This window comes from Meleagris gallopavo, chromosome 5 (assembly GCF_000146605.3).
Source record: "Meleagris gallopavo isolate NT-WF06-2002-E0010 breed Aviagen turkey brand Nicholas breeding stock chromosome 5, Turkey_5.1, whole genome shotgun sequence".
Lineage (NCBI taxonomy): Eukaryota > Metazoa > Chordata > Aves > Galliformes > Phasianidae > Meleagris > Meleagris gallopavo.
Window position 1 is genome coordinate 18,216,339 of NC_015015.2, and position 19,470 is coordinate 18,235,808.

The 19,470-nt window shown below is 45.0% G+C and overlaps 1 protein-coding gene and 1 long non-coding RNA gene across 8 annotated transcripts in view; one reads left to right on the forward strand and one right to left on the reverse strand.

Annotated features, from left to right (window-relative positions):
* Nucleotides 1-14,969, reverse strand: part of PAMR1 (peptidase domain containing associated with muscle regeneration 1) — a 53,737-nt gene extending 38,768 nt beyond the window's left edge. Inside the window, exons 1-3 of one of the 3 annotated variants that reach the window (XM_010711253.3) lie at nt 14,665-14,969; nt 3,393-3,569; nt 2,627-2,755 (exon numbers count right to left, since the gene is read on the reverse strand). In XM_010711253.3, coding sequence (XP_010709555.1) covers nt 2,627-2,755; nt 3,393-3,569; nt 14,665-14,737 — 379 coding nt within the window. In that variant the 5' untranslated portion in view covers nt 14,738-14,969. The remainder of the gene's footprint in view (nt 1-2,626; nt 2,756-3,392; nt 3,570-14,664) is intronic. The other 2 variants (XM_010711254.3, XM_010711255.3) reach the window with 2 other exon arrangements.
* Nucleotides 10-14,658, forward strand: LOC109367720. 5 transcript variants are annotated; one of them, XR_004159883.1, is made up of 5 exons: nt 10-1,498; nt 3,172-3,382; nt 4,584-4,622; nt 4,747-5,771; nt 10,069-14,658. It is a non-coding gene; the product is annotated as an uncharacterized LOC109367720 (long non-coding RNA). The 5 variants fall into 5 exon arrangements; XR_004159882.1 differs by having other exon boundaries at nt 5,726-5,771; XR_004159884.1 differs by lacking the exon at nt 10,069-14,658 and adding an exon at nt 6,373-8,777.
* Nucleotides 14,970-19,470: the final 4,501 nt, after the last annotated feature.

Here is a 19,470-nt window from a genome sequence, read left to right on the forward strand (position 1 = left end):
GCCTCTTCCCCAGGCACGGGGTAGCGAGGTGACAGAGCGGGTGGAGCGCCCCTGTACAGAGGAGCCCACCCACTACGGCCAAGCGCGGAGCACTCAGACCCGGGAGCGGAACACGAGGCGGGGGCCGATGCTGCGCGGTACCGCGAGGGGGAGGCAAAGGGCCGCGCTGCCGGGGAGGGACGGCCGGGCACTGCCGGCTGCCCGGGGGAGGGAGATCCCTGCCGGCAGCCCGGCCCTGCCGTGTGTAACTGGGAAAGAGAAAGAGAGGCGAAGGCTGGAGGCGGCTTGTCCTCAGTGGAGGGGCAAGGGAAGCGTGGGCCCGGCTGGTAGGAGGAGGTGAAAACTTGCAAAGCGATGTCAGCAGAGGAAGACTCGCGAAAGCAGCGCCTGCCAGCGGGGCACCCATCTCTATTTCACACCGTGCCCACGGAGCCGTGTATGCGACGTACAGACCCGTGGCCAAGGCCTAGGGGCAGCTCTGCTCGATAGCGGAGGGCACTGCTGTTGAGCTGCAGGGAGAGGTGCGCGGCTCAAATCCCCCGGCTTCTGTGGTTGCGTTCCCACACCTTCCCTGATTTACTGACACCCAGCTGCCGGCGGGATGCTGAGAGCAGCCCACCAACTTCCAGATGTGATCCTGCTACAGGTATCAGGGAGGTGACTCCTCCTCCTGTCTCCAAAACACGGCATCTCAGCACATCTGCTCTGGCAGCTCCTGCGTTGTCATTCCCAGGCTGCCGCTGGCAGCTCTCCAGGCCAAACTCCACATAGCTGTGAGCTGTGAGCCAGCATCCAGAGTGGGCATGGGCTGCTTTCTGGCCATGCTGCCACTGCATGCCTGAGACTACATAGGAGCCCCATATCTGCAGACATGGAAGCCGGAGCAGGGCACCACAAGAGTTTGCTTCGATGACAGCTGTCCTGTCTGCTCCTCTCTGAGTGGAAGAAACAGCAGCAGTATCTTCCCATCACACCCTGACAATGAAGTACCCAGAGCCATCCAGACAAGCCTATCTTCTCAGTGCCACACTACAGCTCTCACAGGAGAAACCTGTAGGATAAACAGTCTGTCCAAGCTCTATGAAAATTCAGCATTGTTAAAACCTCCTAAGAGACTGCAGTGCAAAGCTGTATTTGCTTTTATATACAAGCTAGCCAAGTAGGCAGAAATACACTATAGGCCACCAGTCTATTCAGGATTAGATGAACTAATGATTCTTTCTTGGCTGCTTTCAAGTGCTTAGGAGCTTTGGAATTATCCCAGAGCAAAAGGACCTTTAAAGCTGCAGCAGAAATGCTAAGTCACAGCCTGAAGCAGTGATTGAGCACCTGGTGGGAAGGCAGGGCCAACCCAGGGGAGCTCAGCTGCATGCAATACACCTGAGTGACTGGAAGGAATAGTGCCAGGATCCACCCGTTCCCAGACCTCATTTAAGGATGGGCAGTGGGGGTGAGGATATTTTTCTGGAGATCCCTGCCTACCTGAGACCTTCCAAAGGTAAGTGGTTTTGCTTTTGTGTTTATGACTGTTGTGTTTGGGCTTGTTGTCATTTGCTCTTGCTTAGCATTGATTATGCTACCTCACTACTACTATTGTACTTTCCATCATGTTATACCATTACAAAAGTGCAATCAGAAACCATGCTATGAATTGCAAGGAACTCAATTTGTCAACTTCTGAAGGCCAAGCCTGAGTAAATCCTCTTGCTGAAGCGTGGATTCTCTGTGTTCTGCTGTTTAAAATAATTATTTTGTTTGCTTTCATCTCCTGAACTGTCAGGGGCTGTGTTGGATAGGAAGGCAGATTAAACTGTTGCTTTAACATCTGTGACTGAGGTAAGATAAGCCTCAGGTGTATGGAATAATGGACAGAAAAGAATAGGAAAAGTAGACCCTGCTTTTATCCCTTTCAGTGAACGGAAGTGAAAGAGACAGTTGATAAAAATTGAGAGAGGGCTGGTGAAAGACTGTACTTTCACCCATGGGAAACTGGTAAAAGAAATGCTTGTCTCCAATTGTTTATGAAACTCACTATTAAAAGATTGTATTTTGCTAAGCTGTTTGTCCTGATACTATCAGGAAGGGCTCTTGTGTGCCATCTGAAACAAAACCTTTAGCCATCACTAGCAGGACATGGAAAACACTGTTTTCTAGTGTTGCTTTGGAGTAGCAAGGAGAGGGTAATGCCTGGACTTCCTGGGGCTGCTTCTGCAGCCCAGGGGTTGAGAGAGGACAGAGAATTGCTCTGATGTAGCTGCTGCCCTTGTAAATGTTTATGCGTTGCTTAAGTCCTCTGGAGAATTAGTCATGCTTACATATGTCTGAGAAATGCAGAGACCAGGAGATCTTCAGAGTCACAGTAGTTAAAGTTTTAAAATAAAACAAGACAGAAGTTTAGTAGAGTTGTGAACTCCCATGGCTTGGGGCCCGGGCCAATCCCCAGCAGGCAGTCCTGGGGAGGGAACTTTCCCTGTTACAGGGAAAAAGTGCTCATCTGCTCAGTGCCTGCTGCTGCTGTGCTTTACAAAGGTCGTGGTACCAAATGGCTGGAAGGGCACAGCATGGCTCTGGCTCTGTCCCACTGTGCCCTATCCTTGGCTTGCCTCTGCCCACATAGGACACTTACTCATGCAGTCCCCTCCATACCAGCCAGCTCTGCACTCTGCACAGTAGATCCCTTTGATGTAGAAGTCATCGAGTGTTCCTCCCCACGAGCCGTTACGGCATGACTTGCAGTTCTCAAAAATGGTGCAGCCTGAAAGGAGAGCCACTGTGTCAGAGGAAAGCCCAGGTGAATTGTCCTAAGACAAGAGGAGCAGCTGCACTCTGGTCTGCACAGTAAATGCCAACAACATTAGTGACTGCTGTGGTGCTGACAGCTTCCCAGCTGTGAACCATACCCAACCTCCACCCCTAAACCCTAGGCAGCTTAGACTTCAAGATCTGGAGCCAAGCTCTTTGACTGGCCTGAGCCTCTAAATCTCATTGCTTCAGTTGTAAATGCCTCTCAGGAGTCTAAGTGTGCATGCTGGTGCACGTTGGGCTCAGCCCCAGTGGTTCCAATATCTTCCAATATGGCCCTGTTTTCTGCTTTCCTCTTTTGCTCTGCCCTTCCCTCACCAATCAGGCCTCTGATCATCCCTCTCTTCTCACCCTGGGGATGCACTTCAGCCCAGAGCACCTACGAGACATTCCTGGTGGGGAGCCAGCTGCGGCATCACTCTTTGGCAGCTGCCAAGCCTGCTTGAGAAGTTCTAAGCAAGGACAGCACTTCTGGTAGAAGAGTTCCTGGGAGGAGATGCTACCTGCTGCTAGAGTGCCTGGCTAAGTGCCCATTACCCTCACTGCTCAGCAGCTGTCTTCACATGACCACAGTGTGACAGTAAGCATACCTGGGTGTATTAAGCAGGAATCACATTCGTTCTCCTCGTTCCTGCAGCAGGGAATGGTGTAGCCCACTTTTTCTTTCCGTCCTGGACAGACGCACTCGATTTGGTCGTACTCACAGCATTCCCGGCACATGATGTTCCACTCTGCCCCGGGGCAGTTCTCATTGATCACTGTGTACTCTGCAAGTGGGGAAAGAGGAAGGATAAGGGGGCAGGAAAAAAAATCCATTATCTGGCAAGGACTGACAGAATCTGTTACTCAGCAGTTTGTCAGGTCATGCATGGCAAGATGTTTTCCCTGGACAGCATTCCCTGCACTACATGTGGCCAGAATACCAGGTTGGTTTGGGTATCTAAAAGACCCACAGGCAGTTTTGCAGGGTCAGACAGAGGAAGCATATACAGAAAGTTAAGGAATACACTTGCTTCGTTCTTTTCTCTTTAAAGCCTTCCCTTCATATCTGCATTGAGGAAAAATAATTATTAAAGAATAGAGATTAGATCGCACGACAAGCTCTTCTCCAAATCTAAGGTCTGATTTATGGCTTTGTATACATGTAGATTATTTAAACTAGAATGCCATGTTCTGTTCAGTTTGTGAGTTTGCTGCTCTGGAACAGGAAGGAATGCCCAACAGGAAGGGCTGTAGCCAGTTTCACTCCCTATTTTCACTCAGAAGTATGTAGTGTTATACACAGTTTCATTGCCAAAGAAAACTAGACTTCTCATTATTTTAAAGGTTAATTCTGTCAGGCACTTTTGATACTGTAACATTATAAATGTTGGGGGGGGAGGAGAAGATTTTGTTTTTTAAGCTAGCATAACCTTATTTGCTGATATTTAAGCTATCCTAGACATATCCTTTTAGGAAAGGGCACTGTAATGCCTCCAGATGCAACTCTGGACAGTAAGTGCAGCTCCCACCTTCACTGTCAGCATGCTGTCTGAGTTCTACAAATGGAAATCTGAACGCGTGGGGCTGTCAGCATGTCTCTTACCCAGCTGACAGGCCTGAGGGCTGCTTTCATGGAGTGCCATGGTAAGAAGTGTGAGAGCAGACTAGGAAAATGAGATGTGAAGGAAACCTGATGAGACACTTTCTTCTTCTCACTCCCTTCCCTCACCCCCAACCCTCTTTTTCTTTTTCTATTGTGTTTTGGTAACATCCTTTTTTCTTTTGTTTTCCACTCCCAGTGACAGATCTGCATTATCATGGCAGCAAGCCATACTTCTGTAAGTCATAGCACTCTCCTATCTTTCTTTGAGCCCCATACCCTAATTACCACATCTGCCACAGCTCCCTGACAATAAACTTTGCTGCTCTGCCTTCCTTTATTTAATTTTTTTTTTTTCACAGTCTCCCAAAACCTGGATCTTATCTTGTCACTGGTGACATTTCCTCCATCAAAAAGTGACCACCAACTGTTCCTTCATTTCTTTCCCTTTGGCTGGGAAATGACATTACGCCCTTTGCACTTCTTAGAACTGAGCCTTTCCCAGCCCATTGCAGTTCTGAATTTGGAAACTAGGCTGCTGTTTGTGCAGAAACCTTTATATTCCCTCCTGACCCCACAATCACTCCAGGAAAAAAAAAAATACATCTGTCATTCAACAAAATTCTCTAATTTTTTATTCCAGTGATTAATTCTTGCATCAAAATAACCATAATGTTTAGCAGTTATGTAGCCTTTTGCCTATAGATGTCAAAGTGCTTCACATAGCTGTTTTTCCAGATAGGAAACTGAAACACGAGAGATGAAGTGACTTTGCTCAAGGTCCCAGAGAAAAACAATAGCAGAGCCAGGAATAAAACTCGTGCCTTCTAATTCCCGGAACAGCAGTCAATCAACTTGGTCAAGTTGGGACTTCATCTGTGGCTATTATTCTCTTCTAATGAAGCAATTTATCTATGAACTGCATCTGAATCAGATTCCCTAGCAAATTGATTACACATGCCTAATTAACTTATTAGAACTGAGGTTCAGCTTGATCCACCTCATCAAACATGACTGGAAATAGCTGTTTCTCTGGCGTATAGGAGTGGGTATCTTACTCCTTGTTGAAGGAGGACTTCCCAATGTCTGAGCAATAAAACCCAACACTCAGGAGCTTCTTGCAAAGCTTACTTCAAATATTTTTTCAGATTTTTTGAGTCACCCATCTGAAACTAGATGTCCAATTTCCCTCAAGATTGCTAAGGCTTATTAATAAAATGGCTGTATCCATTTGGACTGTAGCTGCAAGTTTCCCAAGAGAAACTGCTATCTGTAAAATGATTCAAATGTTTACAGGCAGAGTTACACTGGGCTGACTAAGGCATGTCTCCATCCTTGCAGAGTTCAAGAACTGTGAAGACAATGATCAACGCAACATAACTTCCAGGTTAGCATTTCTCTGAGAGAAAGGCTGGACCAGATCACCTTGAGAACTCCTTTCCAACATAAATTATTCTATGATCCTATGACGTGTATTTCTATGTGTAGAGTATGTGCATTTACTTTTATCTTTTGATCTTGTGTACACCAAAGCCAAAAGGCAGGTGTCAGGCTTAATACTTCTTGAACTGAATGAGTCTACTGGTAGCATAAGTTGAGCTTCAGATAATGTGTGGTGTTAAAAAAGGAGCAGCAGAATTTGGCCCTTAAGGAATTGTAAAAATACATTTGCTGTCACCTAGAAATGCAGTTTGCTCACTTCTTGCCTTTGTCTCAGTGGAGACAATGAAAGCAGAGCATCTTTTGATTTACTGTCAATTGAATTCACTCTCAGGTATGCGGTTTGGGCAATATATGTAACTTTGACAGGGAAATTTGTGGGTCTGAGGTTGTTGGGTTTTTTTTTTTGTTGTTGTTGTTTTTTTAAGAGATCCTCTCTAGGATTCTATTCACAGACACCTTTAAATCTATTTATTCTGAAGTTTTGTATCAACTGTTTTGCAAGGAAATTTCTGCAAAGTCTTGATGTATCCCTTTGATAACTTTAGGATCCCTTTTGTGTTGCACATATATCTCGTGGCTGCTGAACAAAAGGCAAAATAACTCTTTCCTTCAGAAACTGGAATGCAGGAGGGAGATGCACAGAGCAACACACAAGTTTGTGTTGCTGAGCCCAATCTGGGCTCCCGTGAGGAAGAGGCACGATCCTGTTCCCCACTGCATGCCTGGGGATGCAGACACAGTTGGCCATTAGCACCCCGAAAGAGAAAATCTAGACAGAAAGGTGCAGTGGGAGATTTGATGAGTGAGCAAAATGCCAGTGGAGGATGGGTAATTGTGGTACACTTTGTGGGCCTGACCTCCAGAGAAGGCAGGCTGGCACGTAGGAGCAGCTGTGCCTCCCAGTGTCACACAGAGTCCAGAAAGTGGTTTGACCTGATTCTGGAAGAAGCAGGAAGAAGCTGCTTGACAACCCCTACAAAATATTTAGCTGAACGCAACAAACAAGTCTGAGAACAGGCAAACAAACAGTGAATTAATTTATGGGATTTTAATGATGGAAGAAAAGCCCATTAAAGCCAGGAAATAGCACATATGGAAGCAGCTCAAGACTGTGGAAACCAAGCAAGAAATAGCTGTGTAGGGAAGGCACGCGAACAGCTGGGGAGGGGGCTGTGTGGGAATGCCCGCTGTGCTCGGCAGCCTGGCAGAGCTTGATGCTGTGCTTTGACTCTTGCTCCAAGTTCAGCCTGGGGGAAGTGTGCATTGGAGAAATAGAGGTGGTGTGCAACTAGCTGGTACTTCTCATCCGCTTCCAGATTTGGATGGACAGTCGTGCTTTTCACTGACATCAGAACCCAGGGGGACTACCTGGCCCCTGCAGCACAGGGCATATTTCAGATCCTGCAGGCTTTCAGTGATTGATTCTGTAAGACAGAAGTAGGAGGAGATGTTCCCAGGCAGAGCCCGAGTTTCCATGAGCTCTAACTGGCCTTCCTGTTGGTAACATCAGCCCAAGGCATGTTAGAGCAAAGGCAATTCGTCAGACATGCTGCCACCTCCTCTGCTTTCCCGTATTTACCTGAGGCTTTGGGAAGCCCTCCCTGCTAGCAAGCAGGCCCTGAGCTTTCTCCATCAAAGCCTGCATGTGTGTGATGAGCTGCAGTGAGGACAGGTGATGCAGGAGTGCCTGGAGAGGCCAGCTCTGTTTATCTCAGCTGAGCCCATGTGAGAAACCTGCTGAATGCAGATGAGGAGCACGCACGCAGGAACCAGTACAGAATAAGTGCACAGCTGATCTTCTCAATAGTGTAATGCTTCCTGACTTCCCTGTGCAGGCGAGGCCTCAGCTTCTCCACGGCTCCTCAAGATTGCAAAGAGAAAATGTTCGGCTTTTGCTCTTGATTTTGCTTCAGCTCTGTGTTTGTCTTTGTAAAAGCGGTGCTTGTCTGCCTGCCTCTGTACCATATACCTGCAGGAGCCAGTGAAGGATTAGAAGCAGGTTGCTCCTGCTGCTGTCACAGCTCTAAGGGGAAATACAACTTTAATCAGCTGGACTATCAAGCTCCTGCTGTTGTTCACTCAATTTATGAAGTTGCAGCAAATCCGACTTTGATTTGACTTGTCTGGCTTAGCCCTATTCCTTACTTGCTCTACCTTACAGCTCCCTTATTTGCTCTTTACTTCTGCTTCACTTTTTCAAAAGGTGCTGACTTCCTTGTTCAAAATGTGCGTAGGCTCGGCAGCCTGGTGTGCAGCAGAGGACCCTAAACAGTGGGTGATGCAGTCGTCATCTCCCTGCTGCAACCATTTCTGTTTTTCCTATCTCCCTCACAGCACACACATGAGTCAGCCATCTCTGTCCAGGCCAAACCTCAAATAACATCCTTTTCCAAACTGCAGGACCTTGGAAAGTGAGGTGATAAAAACCCCACAAGAAATTCTTTATTAGTACTTGAGAAGGACAGCGATGGAATTTTGACAGAAATACTGTTTGAATAGAAATATAACCTTCCAAAAGGGTATTTTTTACTGTGTCATTCTGAAAAGCTAGATGTCTCCTTGGAAGATAAGTGAAGGCTCCATTAGCGCTCACCCTGAAGAGTGGAGATATGTTTCTTATTCTTACGACAGTGAGTTCTAAGAGGATGCCCAAGTAATAAAAAATAGCTACAAGGATAAGACCATCTTACAGCACTAGTTCTCTTCAGTCCAAGGTCTGCTGGAAAGGATAGTGATGAGCCCTATGGGATATGCAATGAGCCCAGTCAAATCTCTCGTTTGAAGGAAAAGCAGAGACCTACGGGGGATGGAAAAAGTCTGATCATCAAAGAAAGCAATGTCTTAGAGCTCAGGGATGAAGGGAGGACTGCCAAAAGTCAAACTGAACTTGACCTTGCAAAGGAAATTAGAATAATAATAAAATGTTCTTCAGCCATAAAAAAAAAAAAAACAAACAACAAGGAAGAAAAGTGACTTTTGTGGTATAGAGGTGCAGATGAAATGTAAGATAGTGTTGGACGGTGCAGTGAGTGAAGCTTTCATCTTCAGGGAATTCTCTTATGGGGAATCTGTGAGCGAGACAGACACATTAATGGGTGCGAGGATATGGAAACAAATCAAGTGTGATCCACTCGTTAGTGAACTTCTATTCAACTGCAGTTTGCAGGCTGGGACATTCCGAGTAAATCAACTTCAGTTTTAGTTTATGCTACACCACCAGACCTAAACACCTGGTGATTCACAAGAATGTTGCTGCCTGAAGGGTAGATCAGGCAGCTCTTCGCTGCCTCATTTCATTTCAGCCTGCTTGTCTCTTATCATGGTAAATTTGTCAGACACCTTACTAGATAGAAAGGAGATTTCTGATCAAAATGGCTCAGAACTAAGGTGAATTGAAGCAAGCCCAGTTACACCTATTATCTCTTGTCTTCTACTTCTTTGGAGGAACGGCTTTTTTAAGTTGCACTCATTTTAAGCTGATGCACGTCAATGCTGGTGATGAAATGGGGCACCTCCATCCCTTCTGTCTCTGATTTTCTATTCTCACTTTGTGCTGGCATTAGCTGGTACATGAAGGGATCAGAGGACTGATCTGGAGAAAACAAGTTTGCATCTCCATCCTTCCCTGCAAAAAAAAAAAAAAAAAGAGTGCTCCACAGTCCAAAAAAGAGCACTTCAGGACCTTGTAATTATCAGAACATGGAAGAAACTGTTTTGTAAGAACATCCGTACCTTGATCTGAACAGATAGAACTGCCCATCTGTTCTGTTTCCCTGCAAAGATGAGTTTTCCTCTTGTGCTGCCATGTATCTATCAACACATGGATATAACACTACTTCAGCTCAAAGAAATATAATTACAAATTGCTTTAAAAAGTGGTGCATTTATTATTATTATAAGTGTATTGTAAATAAGAGCAGTACAGATGCATCTCTAAAATTAGAGTCCATAATAGATGCCTGTTTCAATGTGTTTATTCAACCAGCTCACATTTCACAGATGAGAATATACCCCTTCTCTTATTTGATTGCCATTTATTTTTTAAGCATGATGCTCAATAACAATTACTGCCTTCTGCAGAAAAAGTGAGTGCTTGGGTTTGAAGGAATGATTTCTTAAGGCTCTTATTAGGGAATGTTCAGCTGTGTAATATTTTTGAAGTGAAAGATTTTCATTTAAAGAAAAAATAGCTCTAAAGAGGTGAAATTCAGTAAGAGTGAATGTATTTTCTTTCTATTCAGGTCTGTCTCATTTTTATGACTACTTCAGTCTGTTTCTTATTCGAGTCTACTGTCATTGCACCAATGTGCAAGCTGGTCTTCATCCCATAAGTGTCATGTATGTGGCCATTAGCAAATGAAGAACAAGAAGTGCACAGAAGAACTAGAATTTTTCAACTGGCAATGAGAAACATGTTGGGTGAAACTGTGGCTCCACTGTGATAATGGCAAAGATCTCCTTTTGAGTTCAGGAAGGCCAAGAGAAACAGATTTCAGAAGGGAAGAAGAGATATTACTTTAAGAGGCTTTTACTGGGGCACATGGAAAACAGTGTACCCCAAACCATTATGAATGATGGGAAGTGCAGGTCTTTAGTCCTAACCTCTTTATGCCTAAGAAAACATATTGTGTGCAGTTCTGCTCTTTTCTTAATAGGCAGCTTAAGAAGATGAAAGAGACAACGTTGTCTCTAAAAATACTTGGTTCTCCTTAAAATTATGTACCTACTATTCTTTTGAGCAGCTGAGCTAATTAAATGAGGAGCTAAAATACATCCTTGTTTTAGCTTTGCTCAGTGTGCTTCATTTAAGGTTTACAGGTCATTGTTGAATAATCGAACTGTTTCTCCCAGTGAGCCAGTTCCCATCCTTTCCTGGCTATTAGTCTGCTTTCACACAGCAGTAAGAGGGAGGTGAAAAAATGAAAGGATTTCTACAAAACAAAACAAACCAGCCAAAGCCAGTGGGTGAACACAGAGGGAAGTCTGCTATACTAAGCTGACTGTCCACTTAATAAATGTGCATTTATTCCACCATCTTTTTTAAGTTCCAAATGCGAGGTTGTGTTGAAAGCAGACTAACTACAGAAAGTATATTCTCTTTAAGAAGTGCACTGAAAAACAGTCTAGTGCCTGTACAACTGTGTTCTGCTGGATGAGGCCGTGGTTGGCCTAAACTCCATCTTGTTAACAATACAGATAATGGCTCATATAGCCAAAAGGCTAATGCACATTCTTCTTTGGCTAAGGAACTGGGGTCTGCCTAATATTTCAAAAAATGAAGCTTTCTATTCTAGGCTTCCTGTTGTCGTGCAGTGTATCGTAGCTATAAAATTCAGAAATAAATAGTCCTGTTGCTCCTAACAGACCTTAGGTTTGCTTTAACGTGCTCCTACAGTTGTGCCTTTTTACACGTGCAAGCTTCCTCTCTTAACTGAGCTGTGGCAAACAAACCATAAACTCTCAGCACTTCTGCTCTGGCAGAAGAGGAGAAAAGAATTCTTACTTCAGTAAGAAGTAATTTTGAGGACTCCATCTGGTCCTTGGATTTCCCATATCTATCTCAGTCCACGCTGCCTGCTTTTGTTCAGTCAATAATATAAATCAAGTGCCTCAGTGCAACCGAAAGGAAAGCCAAGTAAAAATTATGCTTCCTGTTTGTGGTGTGTAGGTGTTGCACATCTAAGAGCTATAACAGTGGCTTAATGCATATAGAGTATTTCCAGTCTTAACAGAAAACAGGAGTGTCCATTCAGTCAGTCTATACCATAAAACCTTGGGATCCCATTGCCACTCAGCCAGCATCTCCAGGCAGGGATGCCCACAGGCTGTGTAAGGCCTAGTTCTTTTCTTCTCACATTTCAGCAGCCCTTTTTTTTTGGCAGTAAGCTGTACCATGAAAAATAGAGCCATATGCTATACACTCCAAGTAGAAATCTGTTCCCTTCCACATTTTCTTGTATAAAGCCCTTATATGCCTTCCGCTCTCTTTAGGGACAGACTGGCTAATCCATAGGACCAGAGAGATGCTTCAAGTTCACAAGCCTCCGCATTTCAGATCCTGCTCCAGTTTAAACCATGTTCCCCTTGGCACACATCTTTCCTTGCCCTCAAAATACCACAGCTTGCTCCTTCTGTATCCTTTTGCCATAGTCAGATTTAAATTAGAGGCAATCATCTATCAATAGTCAGAGTATTTTAGCATCTAAAGCAACCTGATGAAAATTGCCCTAAACCTCCTCCTGCTTCATTTTCTTCTCTGTAATTATGAGATGGTATTTTGATCTCATTATTGGCTCTGTGGCATTGTGTGTTTGTCCGAGAAGGGCTGTGACATGGTCAAACAGCCAGGACACAGATGAAACACAGAGGTTGCTACGTTACTCATCAGGCCTTGATTTCTTCTGGGGATAGAGAAGCTTATTCTGGCCAGGGAAATTACACTAGTGTGACTGGGAAGAGATTTTGTTTTTCTTCTGCTGCAGAACTAGGAACAGGTATGAATGCAGTGCTTTTAAGGTTAGAGAGCCCAGCCTTCATTAACAGGCCTGGGGAAGAGAGTTCCATGATAGAGGGAATATCTGGGAACCTGTGGAAAAGAAACAGCTGCAGTGTTTAAGCCCATGACCACACAACACAGAAACATGCTTGTGCTAAATGTGAACAAGTGGTGTTAGACCTTCAAGCGCTTCCTTGCTGTATCTGTGTCAGACCTGGACCAGGTTGGCAGAACACTTGCAGCTAACGTTGCTTGCATAGAAATAGCCCACAGAGACAGCAGCCAGATCTCTGAGCTCTCACCCCAAGTTTTACATAACTGCAGCCCCAGGGGAGTTGTGTACAGCCCTGGCCAAGGGCTGCAGGCTGTCCCCCTGGCTGCCGGCCCTGTGCCCTTGCTGATGGCTTGCTTCCCTGCCTCACAACTCCCTCCCCGCCACAGCTCTGATTCCATGGGCAGGAGAGGGATGCCTGTGTCCCCGAGAGAACCATGCTGCAGGAGGCACATGTGTAGCCCAGTGGTGGGGCAGGCTCCCTCCAGGCTACACAAAGCCCAACCCTGGGGTACCGAAGGGCTCATGGGGACCCCTGGGAGGCAGCCTTGGGGTTGAGCGTGTGTAACCCCAGCTTTCCTCTAAAACAAAAAGCGAGGCTCTCAGCCTTTGTCCATGCTAGGAAGCTAAACATGTGAACTGAAGTAACCCATTTGCTAAGATTGAATGCATCTGGATGTCTCTGAGCGCATCTGGGCTCCACTTCTCTAGACAGAGGATGGAGGGGGAGGGGAAGAGAGACTGGGGAGGGTTAAGATAGGCAGGAGCACATACAAACACACATGTATTTTTAAGGAAATATGAGTCACTTGCACTTCAAGGTTATTCCAAAAATCAACTCCCAGACCTCCCCCAACTCCTGCCCCCAACTCTTGAGGCAGGCCCTGTGCAACCGGGTGTGATAAATAGGGATAAAAATTGGATACATCTGTGGGGAGGAGGCAAAGTGCTATTTTCCAACCTGCCCTGACATGCTAAGGCCACTGCACTGTTGAGTCCTTGCCCTGGCTTGGAGCTCCGTTCCTGCCGCTGTAGGTGGGGTGAGAGGCACAGAGCGGGCAGGGGGTGGCTGTTGATGTGGGATCCCCTGTCCTGCAGTCACTGACCCTGGTGCATGAGGAGCTGGTACCAGGTGGGCAACAAATCTCTCTGCAGCAGCCAGCTGCAGGTCTGGCACTGCCTGTGCTTAGAAGTACTGGGGCATCGGACAGGGTGACGGGCCACCGCCGGGACAAGAAATAGTGCAAATGGGACAGTGGGACAGCATTTCGTGCTGGTGCCTCTGGGGGAAGCTTTGGCAGCAGTCAGGCTCTGTGTCACACAGGCCCTAAGAATGGCAAGGCAGGGCGCTGCAGAGCAGACCCTCTGCTTCAGCCCCCAGTAAAGTGGGCTCTGAAACCCCATCTTTGACACAACTTATAGCTGTCACGTGCTGCCTGCATGCCTGACATGTCCCCTGGTCTGCTGCTCCCCCCGATGTGCTTACCTTGCCAGCAGCACTGCGACCTGTGGGCAGTCTGGGGGCACCTGACTTCCCTGTCAGCAGTCCATGAGATGCTGACAGCCATCTGTGCCAGCGGCTCCAGCCTCTTCCAGGTGTAAACAGCCCGCATTCGTGGCCACATGACAGCAAATCTGCACTCACCAGTAAATGCCTTTCGCTTAGTCTTATCAAGAAGAAACTGAACATGCTGGCTCAGCAGAAACTGGAGCAAGGCTTGACTACAAAAAAGATTATTCTGCTTTAACAAGGCTTCCCCTTCGAAAGAATAATATTGGCAGTACTAAAGCCCAGATCGGAAACAATGTGTGGCTTTTGTTTTCTTTTTTTCCTATACTTTTTTCCTCCTTCATTCTTGGTGTTGGGACTGGAGAGGAAAGTCTCTGTCTTGCCAAACTAAACAAATTACGCTTTACAATTCGGAGACTTAAATGCCTTTTTTTTATCATCATTTCCTTAGCTTTGAGTGTTGAGAAAATAAAGCAGTAGTAGGTGAAGTGATTGCATACCCTTTTCTTGATGGCCACTGGCAAACAAATCCAGCCAGTTGTTTCTCTTTAAAGCTATTAAGTTTGCCTGGAAACCATCCCTGGGCAGACCTCCCCCCACACGCTCTCCATACCAGCAAGAAATGAATCAATAAAGCAGAGCCCCTTCCTGCTATTCTTACCACCCCTGCAGATCTCTCCACTTCCCATGACAGCGCGTGAGCTCAAACCCCTCTGACCACACTGAAGGAAAGGCACTGATTCGGCCGTGCCGGGAATGCAGACGCTCACTTACGGTACCTCTCGGCAAGCAGGAGATGAGCAGGAGCTGGAGGAGGGTAAGTCCTATGTGTGTCCAGGGGGCTCGCTCCATACTGCTCAGGCCGGTGCAGCGGTGTGACTGCTCAGGAAGGGAGAGCAGGCAAACAGCTTTTACTGGGACCTCACCAGCTCCAGGCTGCAAGAGATCTCGGATTTCAGACCTCGGCTGGCTCCCATCCTCACTAGAGGGGAACTACCTTCAAGAGACTTCTCAGGCGTCCAGAAGCACGACGTCACCCCAAACCTCTCCAACTGCTGCCTTAACCCTTTCTGAACTCTGGCAGCCGATTGCCTTTGTGATGTGTTTATTGGCTTTTAGTGTTCAGCTGTAAGACAGCAATTTTCATTGTAGAAAGAAAGATATTGTTATGAGGGAAGAAACAGAAATATGAATTTCTATTCATGAATCATTCATCCCCATTGCTGCGGATAAGCTGAAGTTACAGATGTCTCCAGAAGGAGGCAAGCTTGGTGCAAGCTCCCTCTGGACATGCAGGGCTGGTGTATCCCCAGGGTGCTGCCATCGCATGGGTGGGTGCCCAAAGGGATTCCTGTCCCGCACTCCCGTGACTGGACAGCCCTACTAAGTGACACATGTGCCATTACAACAAGCCTAAAATAGCCCTGCTTCCTTATGGTGGGCCAGATGAATGAATGAGGTTTGCTAAATGTTCGCTCCACAGTGGATGAAAACTGCAGAACAGAAAAGGAATCACTTGGAATACAGATGCTTGAGCTAGTCAGAAGCTTTTTACAAAGTCCGTTTCTGCGAGAAAATGCAACTTTGGCAAAATTGAAATGTTTTGTCAGAACATGTTGATATTGAGGAAATGTTCAATCCAAACAAAGGAGACCATTGCATTCGGATTTTATCTTTGCGTCATGTTTCGTTTTGCCTTTTCTATTAATACACGCTACTGATTTTATCTGGTCACATATTTGTTAGCAGTTAACTTTTTTTTCTTATGTTTTTTTCTTACAGGTTTTTTTTCAGTATTATCCAAAGGAAACATTGCATGGTTCTAAGACAGACTTTCTCAATTTCATTTCCGTAGCAAATTTGCAAAACTTACATGTATTGTGAAGAGTAAAAAACAAAATATTGGCATTTTCTATGGAGTAGAAACTGAAGTATCTCAAAGGCTTTAACAAATACCTACAGATGTTTGTAAAGCTCATAGGCATGTTGAGCAACCTCAAAAATTTGCAAGCAGTAGCCAATGGAAACCTTGAGTAGTTTACTGCAGTGGAAAATCCATTATGCCTTCAGGTGGTCTTTCATGGGATGAATTCCTTTGTCCAGACATCTCTCCAGGTTATCTTTGTCTGCCTCGCAACCTATTGATTTTTAACTGTGAACAGTCTTTGTAGTATTTGAACACCTTCCATATAAACCAATGCCAAAGTATTTGTGGCTTTTCTAAATCTCTTAACAAAGATGCAAACAGTAGCCAGGGAGGCTGCTGATGTAAGAGACCATGAGACAGATACCAAGATTTTGACCATTAAGGCACGTAGAACATGGTACTTAAAGAGTATTTTGCACTTAGCTGCTATTTGACTTTCTGCATGGCTCCAACAGTGGAACTGATGCTAAACACATCCTTCTTTCAGGGAATGCCCACCTGATCTAACTGCAATGTGGATATTTGTTCCACATGGCCATGGATCACCTTCTGCTTCTCTTTCTCTGACCTTGGTGCGCACAGAGCTCTTTATCGCATTTCTTTTGCTCCTTCTCTGCCTGTCTTTTCTAAGTCCATAGGAAGCTGCAAGTGGTGTCCTGACTAAAGTTTCCCCCATATTTTCCTCTGGAATTTCTCTCCTTTCCTTCCCACCCAGGCAACTGCAACTAGCTGCTCTCCTCTGTGTTAAGAAAAAAGCTAAGTCTCTGAAAATAGATGAAAACAGAGGCCTCTTACCTCTTTATAAAGAAATGCAATTTTTAATGTCTGTGGAATCATAATTAGTTTATTTCATAGCCTGTATTTCTAGTAAACAATGAAATTAATTAATGTAGTAACTCCTTTTAAATCTAGGAGTTTGATATTTCGTGTGGACCCAGGCCCAAAGCTGCCTTTAATGTGTGAAGGAGGCGGAAATCCCACAGCACTGAAGGAGACAGGACATGGGGAACCAGAGAGTTAAGGCTGAGCATAGAGGACCTAATACATAGGTTGCTTATAAGGGCCAGAACTACTGGGGGAAAAATAGCCACAGAGGCCACAAGTATTTTCTTATTTGAGCCAGTTGCTCTGTCAAGTCATTCAGCATGGCAGAAGAAGAGTCACAGAAGTTGTTCTTCTGTCCTGCTTGAGTACCAGCTCTGCAGGGGCACCGTTGGTTTTGGGATGGAAAATGGGTCTTTCTGTTTTATAGAGGAGTGGGACAAAGAGGGGAAAACCTGACGGATCTTTGACATTGCTTATTTTTCTTGTCTCCAAGGGAAGTCATTATGCTCATTAGAAAATACAGTTGCACTCACTGTTACCCTGAAGTGTATCATTTAGCCCTTTCGAAAACTGAGTTGCATTGGTGGACTCACTGCCTCATTTGAGGATGGCAAAGCAGCCAAAAGTGAATTCAAACATGATGCCACAGATTTTTCCTGCCCAGCACATGGCCTATTTACACTTACTGTTTGGTGAGACATAGCTTTAGCCCCATGAGAAACTGTGGACAGCTTTCACGGTGCTCCTGAATGCACTTCTTGTATTTCTATTAAGATGCAAAGACCAAACCAGGCAGATCACACCAGCCAAATATTTCAGTCTGTATGTAATTCTCCATGAAGGAAAGCTAAAAGCTCTTAGCCATGTGTCTGTGCTGAAGAATCTCAGTGTAGCATTTGGCTGCGGTGTTTATATCTGCCCTATTGCTGAATGTACTTAAGTACAGGTTTGAAAATTACATTCCATTGACACTGAATTGTAAAACAGATCTGCAAAAACTGATTGAGTTAACATATTTTACTTACTCATAATAAATTACCTAATGATCTATTTCAACCTAACCCAAAACAAGCCCTTTGATAATTAATTATTACCCTCTGGATGAACAGTTACGGTGTAATTAATACCATTAACTTGTAATAATCCACCATCAGAAATCTGAGACATGAAAAAATTGCAAGGCCAAGTCTGCAAGAAGAGAAAGAATGCCACCATTTTACATGGGGAAAAAACTGAGAAGCAAAGAGCTGAGGTTCATATCCTGAAGCTGTGGCAGAATAAGTTCACCCCTGTTAAGGACTTCAGGCTCTAAACCATACATATCCAACCCATCAGTTTAATGGTTCTCTGCCCTCTTTTTTTATGTTTTAATAAAAAACATTTTTTAAAAGAAGTTTTGTTACTCATATACTTTAACATAATATTAAATATTTTGTGTATGGCCTAAGACAGTTCCTCTTTACTCCATGTGGCCAAAGTAAAACAAAAAGTTGGACACCAACTCTACAGACCATGGGTGTTCAACCTTTTGGTGGCCTGGGACGCTTGGAGTGAAGAGGAACTGTTTTGTGCTGCATTTATGAAGGTTTCTCTGAAAGTAATGCCTCCTAATCATTTCCATGGAAACTACAACCAACATAAAGAGCACGGTAACTCTATTTGATAAAGCAAATTCTCAGCTACAAAACACTTTTTCAACATAATCACCACCATAAACTATGCATTTTAACCAGAGATGAACAAGAGCCTGCATGCTATGCTCATAAAAAATCTGCATTGGTGAAGGTGACCCACTGTCACTGTCACCACTGCTGAAATGCACCACACACTGCCTCGCTGTGCTCACTGTTTGGTCTCCATAAACATTCAGCAAACACTGATGAATATCAGTGGGTGCAATTTTTTCCACATGAAGAAATTCAGTGCCACACCTTTGCTTCGTATGAACTTCCATGTCGACGCCATTTTGTCCGACTGCCCCTCTGCTGCCATCTGTCACACGGCAACAACGTGTAATGGAATATTGGTGGGAAGGTTCAACCTCTACTGCCATGCATACAAGATCTTCTGCTGATGTCATGAGACAGCATCATAAAATAGGAGGCATTCATTTCAGAGCAGCAGTTATAAAATACAGTATATAATTAGCGTATGTAAGTAACAAAATTCACAAGTAATGTATTTATGTCAACTGAAAATGGAGTCACAAATGAAACAAAAAATTGGTGATATCTTGGCAGTCTTGAAATCTGTTCTCAAATTCCTTTACCAAAACAGAAAGCACAGCTGCATAGTTTTTGCTGCTCACAGGGTTGTGTTTAGCCAGTGTGTCAGAATCCATAAACTTATTTGCCATAAGTTGAGTTAGCACTGCAGTGTACCCTCCCCATGTCCTGGTTTCAGCCTGGAGTAGATCAGTATCACATCAATGTCATCATTGGCAGTGAGTGATGGGTGCATGCCCAGGGCTGGGCCAGGCAGTTGGTGGGGCAAAGCTGCCATGATAATGAAAAAGACCTCAGGACAGGATGAGCAGACAGCAGGCCACGTGTTGGACACGCCTGGTTTGGGCTGTACTACTTGTGAAGACACAGTGAAGAGTAACTAGTTATGAATGTACAATTCTGAATAAAATCAGTTTGGATCTGTGATAAAATCACTCTATCAGAAGGGCTTTTTTTTTTTATTTCAGTCTGAAAGTTTAGTGAAGTTTTTATTTCCCTCTGTATGGGAACCGCTGAATCACGGCCTGAACCTCTGATTGATCACCTGAGGCAATGAGTCAGCCACAGGAGCACAGGTGAAGGCAATTCACCTGTACTGCTGGAAGAAG